The sequence below is a fragment of the Molossus molossus genome, unplaced genomic scaffold, assembly GCF_014108415.1.
Source record: "Molossus molossus isolate mMolMol1 unplaced genomic scaffold, mMolMol1.p scaffold_m16_p_5, whole genome shotgun sequence".
NCBI classification, from domain to species: Eukaryota; Metazoa; Chordata; class Mammalia; order Chiroptera; family Molossidae; genus Molossus; species Molossus molossus.
In genome coordinates, this window is record NW_023425388.1 from 42801387 (window position 1) to 42816656 (window position 15270).

Consider the following 15270-nt stretch of genomic DNA (forward strand, 5'->3'; position numbering starts at 1 on the left):
ATTAATGTAATATACTAAGTTGTTTTGTTTAAATAGAATTGTGCTATCTTTTTCATTATAGATTCCACCCCACTGGTTCTAGTTCTTAAAATGTTTGCACAACTGATCATACAAACCCAACAACCAAGAAACATTAATAATTGTCTTCTGTACTTTACTAAACACTTCGTGTTTAATATATTTTAAATTATAAAGAAATTACAAGGAACTCCTAAAAAATTTTATACAAAAATATTACAAGTTAGGACAAATAGCATTGAGATATGACATTTGATAAGAAACATGCAGAAAAAGTAGCATAGGGTTAACATTTCATTGTTGACAGAGCGCTTTGACAGCAGAGAAAAAGCACCATAAAACTACTGTCCACAGTGTCTTTTCCTCCACTGCATTTGCAAATGAATATACCGAGGAAACAGTAAACTTGAACCTGGTCTGCTATGTTATCATCACAGGTAAGAAATCTGACCTATTGTAGTTCTTAAACTATGAAATTAAAAATAACCCCTCCTATGACTACTCGATTTGACTTCAGCTTTACCTCAAGCTAATATGGATTATGTTCCTTAGTAGACCAACCCTTTTTGAAGTGTAAAATGCAGAATACTATTAACAATCTATGCCGTGCAGTAAAAGTTAACCCTTTGGAAACTAAAGCCTGTTGCAAAGCTCTAGCAACTGCAGCAGCATATCATTTAATAAAACATGACAAGGTATGCCTGTATTCGTTCCTGCTTAAAGAAATGGAAGTGAAACACCTGGAGAATACAAGTTTTTAAAAAACAAAACAAAACGAAAAAAAATATGATCAATGATTCTTTGTTAAAAAGCCTCTAACTCTAAAGGAGTTGCAATTCATTAAAACTGGAAGGTGCATAGTATCTTTCCTAATAGATTTAAGATTTGTTAGCAACATACGCAACTAGCTACAGAGGAAATTATTAAATTACAATAGGTTTATATGCAGAAAAAAAAAAACATTAAGAAAGTTGAGCATCCTGCCCTAAAAATTTTCAACTACAACATAGTTTTGTGCTCAACGGCTAAATAAATGAATCTGAGGTCTCTTTTAGTTTGATTATGTGAAACAATGTCCTTTAAGTACACTCTTTTTTCAAAATAATTCAAAATTATTATTCCTTAGTTGATTAAATGCTCTATTTTTCTTTAATAAAAATAGTAAATAACCCTTTCATTTAAAAAATCTTATCTCCGGCAAGAAGTAATAAAATAGTAAAATTTGTAAGTTTATCTATGGACTTACTGTAACCTATGTATCTTGGAAAACAATGTATTTATGAAAACAGTGGTTTGAGTTTTCATGGCAGTTGTTATAATTGGTAACACCAGTATGGGAGAGAACAGACATGTTATATGTTATGAAGTCTAACTCAGAGCAAAAAAGTTTATTCTACAATAGAACATTGAAGGAGTAAATGCAATTAAAATGTAAACAAGAAATTGTAAACAAGAAAGAGCATCCCTCTCTCTTTACTTGACTAAATAGTCTATACAAACTACATAGATATCAAAGGTCTTATATATGTACACAGCCAACATAATATCAAAATATATTTTATTCTGGACCTCTTTCAGATCTGATTCAAATTACAGTTGTCAAAGCAATACAATGCAAAGGGAAACCGCAACAACAACAACAAAAAATGTGCCTAGAAAGGATAAAGGGTCATTGGGGACAAATCATTGTGATGTGGAACCAAAATACATCGTAAGTGTAATTAACATGGTCCAGGACAGCATAGAACATCTATAATCAGTCTTCCTTACACAATAATCATGAAAACCAAACAATAAAGTTCTTCAACATGTACAAAAAACTGTCATGGGCTGGTTTACACTTTTACAACAGTTTTAAAGTTAACTGGATAACTAAAGAAATGATGCAGACATTTTAATCCAGTGCTATAGGTAGGCTCACAGAATTAGACCCAAAGGATTTGTAAAAATCAAAATTAGAACATTATAGCTACAATGTCAAAGTCAGGAAAGAAAATTACTGCAGTATTTAGGGATTACAGAACTACAAAATGCAGTCTGTGTTTTTGTTTTTAATGAGATGGATAAGTACATCAGACTAGATACAACATGCAGAATGTTTTTTTGAACTTATCCAGAAAATTCAAAGAAAACATCATGAAACAGCTTACTAGGAGAAAAAAAAAAAGCCTTAGTTATTCACCCTGCTTCAACACTGTCAACATAAAGGCAGAAATAAAGAATGCTATTAATACTTCAGAACTACTGATAATAAGACATCAAATTTCTAAATCAGTGTATTAAAAAAAGTGAACACTTTCTCTTTTCTCTCTCTCCTCTAAGTTAACTAGAATCATGTTAAAACAAACAAACAAACAAACAAACAAACAAACAAACAAACAAACTGATACTGAATGTGACACTTCAGAGCTACTACCGGAAGGAGTATTAACTCTTAACTTCCCTACCCTCCTTCCATACCTGCTGATTCAGAAGGGAAAAACAAACAAAAAGAAAACAAAACAAACAAACAAACAAAAAAAAAAACAAATAAACCCACAAACCAACCAGGGTCTCTTGTAGATTTGCTGCTATTCCCCAAAATGTTGGCATTTGCTGCCATGCCACAATGTTGGTCCACTGAATAGGATTTCTGTGGAAACTGTCAATAGTAATTCACCAAATACAAGTAGCATCCTTAGCCTGTGAGAATAAATGCAGGTTCTATAGAAGTGTACAGTGTGCTTAAGAAAATGAAAACTGTTTTGAGAAGAGTAAATAGCACTGCATTTGAAATTTATTTTGCTGCTTCTCTAGTAAAACTTAGTATTTTTGCTCACATAAGGATGGGCATTTGTGATCCTATTAAATAGCAAAAATGCATACTCCTCTCCAGGCCTCTATTCAATAGTTTACATTACTCTTAAAATCATTCTACATAAACAGCTCCTTAAAAATAGTACTCTCTCATTAAATCTAATTTGACAGAAAGAAGTTTAAGGAGAAAAGGAGTGCTTTATAAGTGAAAATATACAAATCTTTGGCCTTTCTCTTGACATTTTTATATGTCAAAAAGCAAACAAACAAAAAAAAACCCTTCATGTAATTCAATCTTATGATTACTTTTGCACCATATTTTGTTTTTACACCACAAAAGGAGGCACTTTCAATATCTATAAAAGGTGTTTAATCCTAAAACATACTTAGAAAATAATTAAAACAAAATTCAATACATTCTAAGACCTAGCAGGAAATGAAGTTACCACTTCTAAAAGTCATTTGAAAGTCAATGATGGTACCTGGTCAACAATAGAAAATGGGGATTGGAGCAAATATAAAAGCTTATGGGATTTCCTACAGGGAGAACAAAAAAGATATTCCTTTATGATGTTTAGGAGTGACAGCTGCTCTTTATTCTATTTTAATCAGTGAGTATTCTATTCATTCAAGTTTTCCTTTCTGTCTTTCTTTATGAGAAGTCTCTTAACAATAGCCTAAACAACGATACCATAATGAATACCACAGAAAATCTACTGGAGTTGGTTGAACTTCAGGAATAAGTTGTTGGAAAAAAAGAAATAAAAGAACAAATGAGCAAGAACCTCAAATATAAAACTTTACGGGCTGTGAAACTTGGTCTCTCACAATCATATTACTGCTCAAATTAGAGGCAATCTGGTTTCTGTCTATGGAGCAGCATCGTGGCATATCAGCAGGCAATGATGACGCTGAGAACAGCAGCAAAAATAAACACCTGTATGCTCATGAAGAACCCACGCCTACAAAGTGGACACCTTCCAGATAAAGTTTATACTTAAAAGACCCAAGACACCAGGATAATAAAGTTCTGTATTTATAATCTTTCATATGTCCTATTGTGGCTATTATGCTTAAGTAAATAGCTAAAAAATTTTTTAAAAAAAGAAAGAAAGAAAACCAGAAAAGATGACAATACCATAAAAATGTAGCTGTCTGTGTTGGCAGCTATATTGCAGAACTTCTTGACTATCTTTTAATCAGCTGGCAAAAAAAAGTCAGTAACTGTATGCAGATGAATAAATTGTCAATATCAAAATACAAAAGTACTATCAATAATCACCTCTGACTTTCAGATTTAAATTCAGTGCAATTGACAAATGCATCGCTAAAGGAAAATGCAGCTTAAACATACTCAAAACATTTGTGTCTATTCCTGGGAGCACATTTAAAAATTATTGCACAGATTTTTTTTATTTTTATTTATTTTTTTAAAACAACAACAGAGGTCAATCACAGATGTGGACCTCCAGCAATAAAAGCAGGATTTCAAGTGCCAGATACTCAGCGTATTAGGTTTCCTACATAAGTCACAGGGTAATAGTTCTAAGTATCTATAATGTGATCCAAACCCTAGAAACAGCTGGCACAAAACCATCATGAATGACTGCCTCTCTGGATGTAAATTTTTAAAAATATTATTACAGTATCATAGTCCCCACTAACAACAACTGGGGTACATATAACAATGTATTATGGAATTAAGTGTATTTATTTTCTTTAACAATAGCAAATGCTACCCTACCTTAGTAAAACCAAGACTTGCTTCAATCAATGCTCTTTTGTAAAAATAGCGAAACCACAAATGCTGAAAATCAAAGCTGCATTACTTGGGCTAAATCAGTTTCTACTTAAAGTATAGGTTAAAATTTTAGTAGCAAAGGCCTCAAAATAATTAGTGATGGGAATAGTGTTATAAATTTGCTAAGCTTGATAATAAGCAATTCCTTAATTAAAATCTTTGAGATATAAATTTGACAACTATTCTCTTCAAAACGGACAGTTCTGGATACTTACATTACCCATCACCAACCCTGCTCATCACACACATAAGCACAGTCCCGTGCTATCATTTGTCAATTCTGTCAACTTTCACTTTTAGCAATGAGCACAAGAGGAGGTGTGATCTGACACCTACATCCTTAAGAAAATACGTGCTAATATAAACAGAGTATAAGACATGATATAGTAGTGATTACTGGGGGGAAAAAAATAGCAGCTTAAACCTATCTATATTTGAAAAAAATGTAGTCACAAGTACCACAAATGCAGAATCAGAGCAGCAGGGAGGTTAGTGCAATTATACTTTAAAAAAAAAAAAAAAAATCTGAATCACTGCTATTTAAAAACACCTTGAAGCAAGTCTTTTGTTTTAAAGATTGTTTTTAAACTAAGGTAGCTAACATTTTGCCATGTAATGGCAGTGTTATATGCCTTTATCTTGCTTTGTATAAGAAAAATAACATGAGAGATTCTTAATACTGGAGTTTGGTTATATTACATAGTTAAGCTTCTACACAGAATGATGGACACTTTGAGAAGCTAATCCTTATCCAGAAACATTTTAATCTCTTAAAAAACAAAGCAAAACAAACAAATAAACAAACAACAAAACCCCCAAAGCTACTTTGCTCCTTTTACAATAGTGCACATTTTAACCATAATTTAGTTATGGCTACAAAACATCAGAAGATTTTTTTATGCATCTTCTCTATGGTATTAAAAAAAATTTTTTTGTGCCCTCCTAGTCTTTAATTGGCAGAAATATGTCCCAAAATAGAAACTACTGCATTTAAGCCACATCACAAAACAAAAACAAAACAAAACAAAAAAACGAAACAAAACAAAAAAAACAGAGCATAATACCCTTTTTCACTGATGTGTCTTACAGATTGACGTAACCAAAGTCATATATTTTCATTTAATTTCCAATTTCCCCTTTCACAACATGCACCAATTGAATATATGCTCTGGGAGCCATAAAATGTACCAAACATTTATCTTTTCAAAAGAATGCATTAAAATATTTTTAAGAATTTTTTGTTTAAAAGGTGAAAAAAAATATAAACAAAAAACTGATTCACTCCCTTACTTCATGCATCCATAAACTAAATCAAAAACAAGTTTAAAAGCAAGAACAAACTACTGCTGCAAGTTTTTGTAAGTCCATTTTCTCTGTACATACAAACTGCTCAACTATTGAAGGGAAGAAAAGAATATAATCCATGGTGTCTGCTGATTCAAAGGGAGAAACAAGGCTGTCATTAGTTTCCAAAAACTGGTACATGTATGGGCTGCTTTTATAATGCATATTTCTTTCTTCTGTTTTTCATATCCAAAACTTCTAAATGCTATTTTAGGGGCACAGCAGATTAGATTCCAGCACTTGGTGAACAGAATTCACAAGCTGTGACAAATTTCTGTCATCTTCAGGGTGCAATTTTGTGTATATACACTGTACGTATATATTTCTTTTAGATTTGGCTGTAGTGGACTGGCCATGGTTCAAGTGGGACTATAGCAGTACATGGGTCAGGGACAGTCATTTTGGCTATGTACACATTCATAGTCGGTCCATGGCTTCCAACTAGTAGCGCTATTTCCGAAGGTCTAATACACAAACCTGTAAGAAATTAAAATAATCAACCAGTGTGTTAAGGATTTAACCATATATTTTTAGCTTAACTTTTCTATAACAGAGTTTGGAATCTATTTCTTGGTTGCAAGTTCATATAACTGATAAAGCAATGGGCCCTTAACTAACAGAAATCAGCTAAATCGTCCAAGGAGCTGGAGGAAACGATGGGCTAATACTAGCGGAAGAACCATGGCTAAAACTGTGAGGATGATTCTGTTAACTAAGCAGCAGAAAAAATATGCTCAAAATAGACCATTTCCTATCTCTTGGATCTTAACAAAAGATACTACAAGTTATATTAAGCTACAGTTTCAATAAATAGCTAATGGCTAATACCCTTTCTATCTTCCCTTTGCTCTCAGAGCTTTGGAACACATAACTAGTATTTCGGTGAAAAGTTAGCCAACCTCATCCTGAGAGTCTCTCAGTATCAAAAGCAGGACTCAACTGCCTCTATTTACCCTTCCCTGGACCACCCACTCTTCTGTAGGGAAGAGAAAGTAGAAATAGGCATTAAAAATTCAGATCTCTCAGGGTGGAATTCTGCTGCTTGTAGTTTTACTAATGAAGGTTTACTTAAAAATAACTGTCCAGCCCTGGCCAGTTTGGCTCAGCAGTTAGAGCATTGGCCTTCAGTCCAGAGAGACCCAGGTTCGGTTCCCACTAAGGGCATGTACCTTGGTTGCAGTTTTTCCCCAGCCCTGGTTGGGTCGTGCGGGTAGCAACCACTCAATGTGTCCTTTTCACGTTGATGTTTCTCTCCCTCTCCCCCCGCCCCCACTCTATCTGAACAAAAAACGAAAAAATGTCCTCGGGTGAGGATAAAAAAAAAAAACTGTCCACTTCTTGATTATGAACACACTCTTTTAGCAAAGGTAGCCTAAATTTTGTTTACATTATGTGAATGAAATGACCGTGAAAAGTATACAGCCTTCAGTAGAAAAAGATCAATACCGTATCATAAAACTTATTTTGAAGAGAACACTAAGCCACACTTATTCACTGTGCTTACACACACACAGCCCACTTCGAAACACCGTATCATACTTACTGAACCATCCGATGCACTGGCTCCAACCTTGTCTCCTGCTGCATTCCAGCAAACTTCAAAAATTCCACCTGTTCCCCTATAGCTGTGAACTAGAGCACCTGTCTAAAAAAAAAGAAAAACAGAATTTTATAAATATTAACATATTGAGGTAAAAATATTATAAGGCTTTATTTATAGCAATCAAAGGTAGGATTTAGCTTTAACTCCAAAATAAATACAAGTTCTAAAATACTAGAAATGTGATTTGACGATCCTTTTATAAAAAGATAACACCAGCCTGGCTCAGTGGACTGAGCACCATCCCATGGACTGAGAGGTCCCGGTTCTTTTCTCGGTCAGGGCACATGTCTGGGTTTTGGGCTCGATCCCCAGTAGGGAGTGTGCACAGGAGGTAGATAGATGATTGATGTTTCTCTTTCACACTGTTTCTATGTCTCTCCCCCTTCATCTCTCTCTCTAAAAAATCAATAAAAACATAAAAAAAAAAAAAAAAAAAAGCACCAGTCTGCTCTCAACAGATCATTCACACACACATTCTGTTTCTCCAGCACTGATAACCAGTCTTAGCTAAGGTACCTTTGGACTCTTTGACACAGTTAACAATAGCTAGAAGTGACTCTTTAATGTATGACTTGAAATAAATTTCCATGATGTTACTGAAAGTTGCATGAGTTTAGCCAGCTTGTAAATGAACAAAATTAAGTCAGAATTTCTTTGACAAACATTGCAAAGAGGAAGTACAATAGGTGAGTAAAGATAATTCCACTGTGAGTCAGTAAGGTATTCCATATTAACAAAAATTCCATATTAGAATAGCCCCTTAAACTATAGGAATTATGAAAGAAGCTAACAGAATATACATACGTTGTTCTTGAAAGATGGTATACTTTTAAAAAAAATAAAACTAGAACACTAACAATTTCATTATCAATTTAGCTGAATCATAACAATTATTTTATTCCTTCGGCAACAGAAACCATAATCATTCAACTGCCACTGAATAATTAAAACTCAGTACAAAAATGTATTATCCTAAGAAACCAGTCATTAAACAGGGTAAAGGTCAGAGGTTCTGCTGGGAGAAACCGGAAAACAATGAAAAATATGCTTCTAGTGTTCTGCCCTGACAAACCAAGAAAGCATGGATCTCTCAGCTTTAAAGTAACCTAACAGGCCAAACTAGAGGCAGCAGACCTATCTCAAAACAACATGTCAGCTAGACATGTACCTTGTAAATACCTCCCCAGGCAGCCAACCTTAGTATATCACTAAGGTGAAAGACTGCTTTTCTCTTCAAAGCCAGACTGGTGATACTACAGAAACCATAGAGGCACTGCCACAGCTGATCACACTGGGAAGGCTCTCCTGGTTTCTAATTTTTTTCCTACCTAAAATTTCTAACAATTTAAGAGATTAATGAATAAAAGTCTTGAGTATCTACAAGTAATTAGAAGAGAAAGGAGATCTAAAATCTGTTGATATACAAAATGTAAAATCTACAGGACAGTCAACTTTGGGGATTAAGAAAACAAAAAATTCCTTTCAAAAGTATTTATCAATTTCTAAGCTTGAATTAAGTTATAACTGAACCAAAATAGCATGGTCAAAAGCCAGAGACATGGCATTAACAAAGGCCAATGGATTATTAGCATCTACTCAAATCTGTATGTATATTCAGATCAGACTTCAACAATTTACCTGTTAAACGCCTAGGTTACGTATCACACAAGCAGTGAAAGAAACAACTTATATATAATAAAAGGATAATGACTTTCTCCTGCACTAAAAACTCACTAACTGCACTTCACTATTTTCAAACTTAAAAAAAGTAAAAGGATATGTTTGCTATGTAATAGTGATACAAGCATAACATCATGGAAAGCTGCTTAAATGCCCTTAAAACAATCATCTGCCATTAGAACGTCAAGGTCTCATATCAAAATTTCATTTACATTCATTTTCTCACAATAGAGTAAATGAGTGATTGAAAAGGCTTAAAACAGACAGATTGTCTATAGATTGTATCTAAAATGCCTCTGGCTACTCAATTACGACAGAAAGATTCATGTGAAAGGAAAGCCAACATATGGTTAACTATAAAATCCATAAAACACCTCAGAATAAATTAAGAAAAAGAGAGGTCTTTATAAAGACCTTACAGAAGGGGGGAAAAGATAATTAGGGAGACTTACAAATTTACAGTTATTCAAGCTATGCTAATGATGCAGGTATATACACAGTACCTATGAATAAACCACACAAGAATTTGGTATATGAAAGAAATGGCATTATGAAACATTAAAGGGACAATAAACAGTGCTGAGACAACTGGTTATCCATCTAGAAAGATAAAATCAGATCTCTGCCTCACACCATATATAAAAAACCAATCGCACCCTTAGCCAGTTTGGCTCAGCGGTTAGAGCATCAGCCCACAGACCAAAGAGTCGCAGGTTTGATTCTGACCAAGGGCAAGTCCCTCGTTTGCGGTTCGTCCCCAGCTGTGGTCAGGGTTGTGTATGAGGCAGTCAATTAGTGTGTGTCTCTCACATCAACGTTTCTCTCTCTCTCCCCTTCCTACTCTATCTGAAGATATTTGGAAAAACATATCTTGGGTGAGAATTTAGGAAAAAAAAAAAAACAATTGCAAAGAAGTTAAAAATAAAGTAGTGAAAGTATAAAATTAAAGAATCATTGCTTTTACACACACACATACACACACACTTGAGAAGAACAAAAAAGAAACTAAGAAAAACAGTTGCTCGGGGATCAAGACAGAAATGGGAATAAGAGTTCTCAGTGTATACCTTTTATAACATATTGAGTTGGGGGGGTGGGAGGGGGCACACCTGAATGAATAACTTAATCAAAAATAATACTTGAGCCCTGGCCAGTTTGGCTCAGCAGTTAGTGTCGGCCTACGGTCCAGAGAGACCCGGGTTCGGTTCCCGCTAAGGGCACATGCCTCGGTTGCAGTTTGTCCCCGGCCCTGGTTGGTCGTGCGGGTGGCAGCCGCTCGATGTGTCCCTTTCATGTCGATGTTTCTCTCTCTCTCTGTTCCTCTCTCTCCCTCCCACGCTACCTGAACAAAAAGTGAAAAAGTGTCCGCGGGTAAAGATAAAATAATAATAATAATAATAATAATAATAATAATAATAATAATAATACTTGAGCCCTGGCCGGGTGACTCAGTTGGTTGGAGTGTCATCCTGTACACCAAAAGGTTACAGGTTCGATCCATAGTCAGGGAGCATACAGGAAGCAACTGATCAATGTTCCTCTCTCACGTTAATGTATTTCTCTCTCTCTCTCTCTAAATGAATAAAAACATATCCTTGGGTGAGGATTAAAAAACAACAAAACTTGAAAATGATTTATGCAAAAATAGTCTTACCAAATGTGATGATACAAAGAGAAACATCCCACAGTAACTTACTATTTTGTATTTGTACTACAACCAGCTAAAAGTTTGATCATGGGAATCAAGTGACTGCTATTAAAGAAACAGTGTATGGCCTTGGCTGCGTAGCTCAGTTGGTTAGTGTCTTTCAGATTCAACAAGGTTGCCAGTTTGATCCCTGGTCAGGGCACATACAAGAAGCAACCAATAAATGCATATACATATACAGTCGTCCCTTGCCACTTTGTGCTTTGACTTTCACGACTTCCCTCTACCGCGGTTTTTTCAAATACTATGTTAGAAAAAAACGTGATACAGCGAAGCCACAAAAGTCGAAGCCACAAAGTGGCAAGGGATGACTTGCATAAATAAAGAATCCTACTTGTATAAATAAAGAATTCGCGGAAATTCATTTCTCGTGGTAGAGTCTGGAACTGATTAACCGTGATAAATGAGGGCCAACTGTATGAGTGGAACAACAAATTGATGTTGCTCTCTCTTTAATGAATTTTAAAAGAGAAGAAGACAAAAAAGAAAAGTATATGGAAAATAAAAATTAAAACATTGAAAAAAAATTTTTTTTTAAATTAAAGCAACAGGCTGTTTTTTCACTTTTAGGAAATAATCTCTACACTGCTGTCCCTAAAAAAGTAGTATAGTTTTAAGTTTGTTTCACTGTGTTCAGTCATTTTTTTATTGCTCATGAAAGGTTTTTCAAAGACAATTTTTTTAGAAAACAAAAAAATTATATTATTTAATAAATTGCATCTTAAACTCTCACATTTTATGTCTGAAAAACTGAAAAAAAAATAGAATGAAGACTCTAAATTTATTTCTAAAATCTGGTCTTTACCATGAAAATATAGCTTCAGTTGGTTTCAATCTTTACTTAGCTGCAAAAAAAAAAAGTACTCATTTAAAAACAAGAACTGAATTTATGCCACAAAAGGAACGACAACCAAAAAGGAAAATATTTGCATAGGTAAATGCTTCTTACTGAATATAAGAACACTTGACTATACTTATAAAGACATACAGACATACCTGTGTGTTCCAGATGTGCACACATTTGTCAAAAGAACCACTTGCCAGATACCTGCCATCAGGACTGAAAGCTACACTGTACACAGGCTCTTGGTGTTTTGTCAAGGTATGGATGCAAATTCCTCGGTCTACATCCCATAACCTAACCGTAGAGTCAAAGGATGCACTGACAGGGAGGAAAAAATATTATTTTATAAGTAGGGCAATACTCTCAGGGCCACCCGCAATGTACAATATTCATTCATTCCCAACAGCTAGCCACAAATTGTGAGAAGCTGACTGGGCTGTTAGGAAGAAAGTGTTCTAGAAACAAATCTATATATGAGAAAAGGCAGCTTCAGGGCATCTCCAAGTCCCTGAATTAAAACACATAAATGAACTACTTCACTATATTCCTTTGCTCTTTAAGTAATTCCTTTATATTAATCCACATTTCTGAGCACTACATTGACTATATTTTTAACTTTATAGGTTTTTTTTAATTGAAGAAAATTTATTGCACTGTGCTTCAATTACTTGAGTAATTATCATCAGCAAATATTTGATATCTCCAGACCAAAAATTCCATTATGATCTGAAACAACAAAACTCTGTTTAAAAGTTCCCATTTAAAATAATAAAAAATTATATTATTTAATAAATGCATCTAATATATATATATATATATATATATCTCCCAGCCAGTGTCGCTCAGTGGTTGAGCGTCAACCCATGCAGCAAGAGGTCACAGGTTCAATTCCCAGTCAGAGCACATGCCCGGGTTGTGGGCCAAATCTCCAGTGGGGGGCATGCAGGAGGTGACCAATCGATATTCTCTCTCATTGATGTTTCTAGCTCTCCCTCTCCCTTCCTTCCTCTCTAAAATCAATAAAGAAAAAAATTTTTTCTTTAAATATATATTCCTTACAGGATACATTCCCACTTCATGAAACCATCCCCAATTTTCTGTCAAATTTATTAGAGAAGTTTTATCTGTAAAAGACTCATGAAAGAAAAAGTAAAACATAAATATTACCTTGCTAACATAAGGTTGGCATTTGGATTATTTGTCCCCGGCCCTGTTGGACTCCACTTGATAGTATAAATTTCTTTATTATGTGCTTGCAAATCATGGACACAATTGTCCTGTTTCATACTCCATATCTAAGCAAAAAAAAATGTATAAAATTATTTTTCCATATGGAAGGTACATTTAAAACACTATCTTGCCATTTCAAAATATAAATGATATAAGCAGAACAAGGTTTAAAGAAATCAAGGGAATACTTGGAAATAAATTAAAATGTAGAATATATTTAATATTTCTCTCTTTTTAAAATGATAGTCCTTTCCAAATATTCACTATTGAGAGGCTTCCAGACTTAGCTGTAGTTCTGAGATTACTTTTGATTGAATTTTAACATTCAATAAGCTAGTTGGGTAACGTTTCTAAAATATTTAAGGCATTAGTTTTTATGCTGTCCCTTAAATAAAAGAACATTATAAATTGCTCTTAGAATTTAAAACCAGGAAATATTTGGCAACAGAAAAAATAGTAAGCAACTTACAAATAAAAAAGGATTCACATATGATACCAAAGCACGAGCAACAAAAGCAAAAAGAGGCCGAGTAGAACTACACAAAATTAAAACGTTTCTGCACAGCAAAGAAAACAGTCAGTCAAGTAAATTAAAAAGGCAACCACCTACAAAATAAAAGGGAAACCTATAGAAAATGTGCAGATCATACATCCAATATAGGGTTAATTTTCATAAAAATAAAGGAACTCCTACAACTCGACAATAAAACCTATATTGTTAGAAAAGCATCTTTACTAGCAATGTTTGTAAGGAAGCCCCATCTTGAGAGAAACTATCAAACTAAAACCACAGCAGGTATTTAAGGAAAAAACCTACCAGGTTACAGGAGAAGAAGCAGTTTTCCCTAATGAGTATGCTAACTGTAAAGGTCATCATGTCGCAGTCACTGGCATTACAAAGTCAAGAATAACATTATTTTCAGTAGTTAGTATATTGCAGGAAAGGGCTTCATTAATTTTGGAGATTAATATTAGGTTGTTTCTTTATTTCAAAATGTTTTTTTCCTCTAACTATGGTATGTGATGTGCATAGTTGTTAAGAGTTTTGCTTTTAATCACACAAGAAAAATATAAATTCATGTTGAGATGTGAATGCTGGCTTGTCAACTAGGCTCACTCAATTAAATGATTTTCTGCAATCTATCAGTTTCCAGGCAAGGGTGACACATATTACTACCAAAGCAAAATTAATGCAGTTCACAGAATCTCAAATTCATGAATGCCACAGAGATCTTCATTATATGACTTACTAATAGTGAAGACAATTTATAACAGCACATTTCTATGTATCATAATTCCCATCATGCAGCCATCCTTTTCAACGGAACTTATTTGCTATATTCAAACATTTGAAATAGTTCATTAAATATAAAGAACAAGGTTTAAGCACTCAATGAACTATAAAAGGGACATTCTAAAGAATGTTCCCATGGCCTGAGCAATGACACTGCATGACATCTCCACCCCATTTCTCCCCACTATCCAAATCACCTTCAAAGTCATGTCATCAGAACAGGAGGCCAGAAGATTGCCAGTCGGGTCCCATTTGATAGCATTCACTTCATTCTAAAAATAACAGTAAATATTTACATTTTCATTTTATAGATTGAGTTGCTTTTGGTCATTAAAGATACATACTTCAAAACCACTTTGAAACATTACTTATTCATCATAATCACTTGGGGGGGAGGGGGGCATTTCTCACCGTGTGTCCCTGGAATGTTTTAATAGGTCTGTCTTGTCCTAGTTTACAGACATGAATGCACATATCTGTACTACAAGAAGCGAAGGTGTTGTTGCTCTGCCAGTCAACATCCAATGCTGGTGCTGAAAAGATAAACGGCCAGGTTTGCATTCATTCCACATGCACTGATCTAGTTTTAAACCACGGTTGGACATTAAGTATGCTAACAGAAACATAAAATTCTACTCTATACGCTTAAAAATAGAATTCTAAAAAATTATATCCAAGTATTAAAAATATTAATAAATTTCAGTTTAGTTGCCTCAATGTCGGACACAGACAGAAAGCACACTGGCTTGGAAATCAGGAGGTCAGTGATCCTGAGAGTGTGCTCTAGAAATTACTAGCACTGGATTTTGGTTTCTCATTTGTAAACGATAAAATTAAACATGATGCTATGCTTTTTGTTTCTAAAATTCTTTGAGTGTTCAGTCAACAAGGAGTCTTGGTTCTGCCACTCCCTAACTAGTAGTGGGCCCTAAGCAAATCACTTAACCTGTCA

General features: G+C 34.4%; 1 protein-coding gene across 8 annotated transcripts in view; it reads right to left on the reverse strand.

The window, feature by feature from the left end:
• Positions 1-3499: 3499 nt before the first annotated feature.
• TBL1XR1 (TBL1X receptor 1) overlaps positions 3500-15270 on the reverse strand; it is a 159039-nt gene continuing 147268 nt past the window's right edge. For all 8 annotated transcript variants that reach the window (XM_036243056.1, XM_036243048.1, XM_036243053.1 and 5 more), the window contains 6 exons: positions 14730-14851; positions 14516-14590; positions 12962-13089; positions 11947-12112; positions 7503-7604; positions 3500-6436 (listed from right to left, as the gene is read on the reverse strand). In XM_036243056.1, coding sequence (XP_036098949.1) covers positions 6410-6436; positions 7503-7604; positions 11947-12112; positions 12962-13089; positions 14516-14590; positions 14730-14851 — 620 coding nt within the window. In that variant the 3' untranslated portion in view covers positions 3500-6409. The remainder of the gene's footprint in view (positions 6437-7502; positions 7605-11946; positions 12113-12961; positions 13090-14515; positions 14591-14729; positions 14852-15270) is intronic.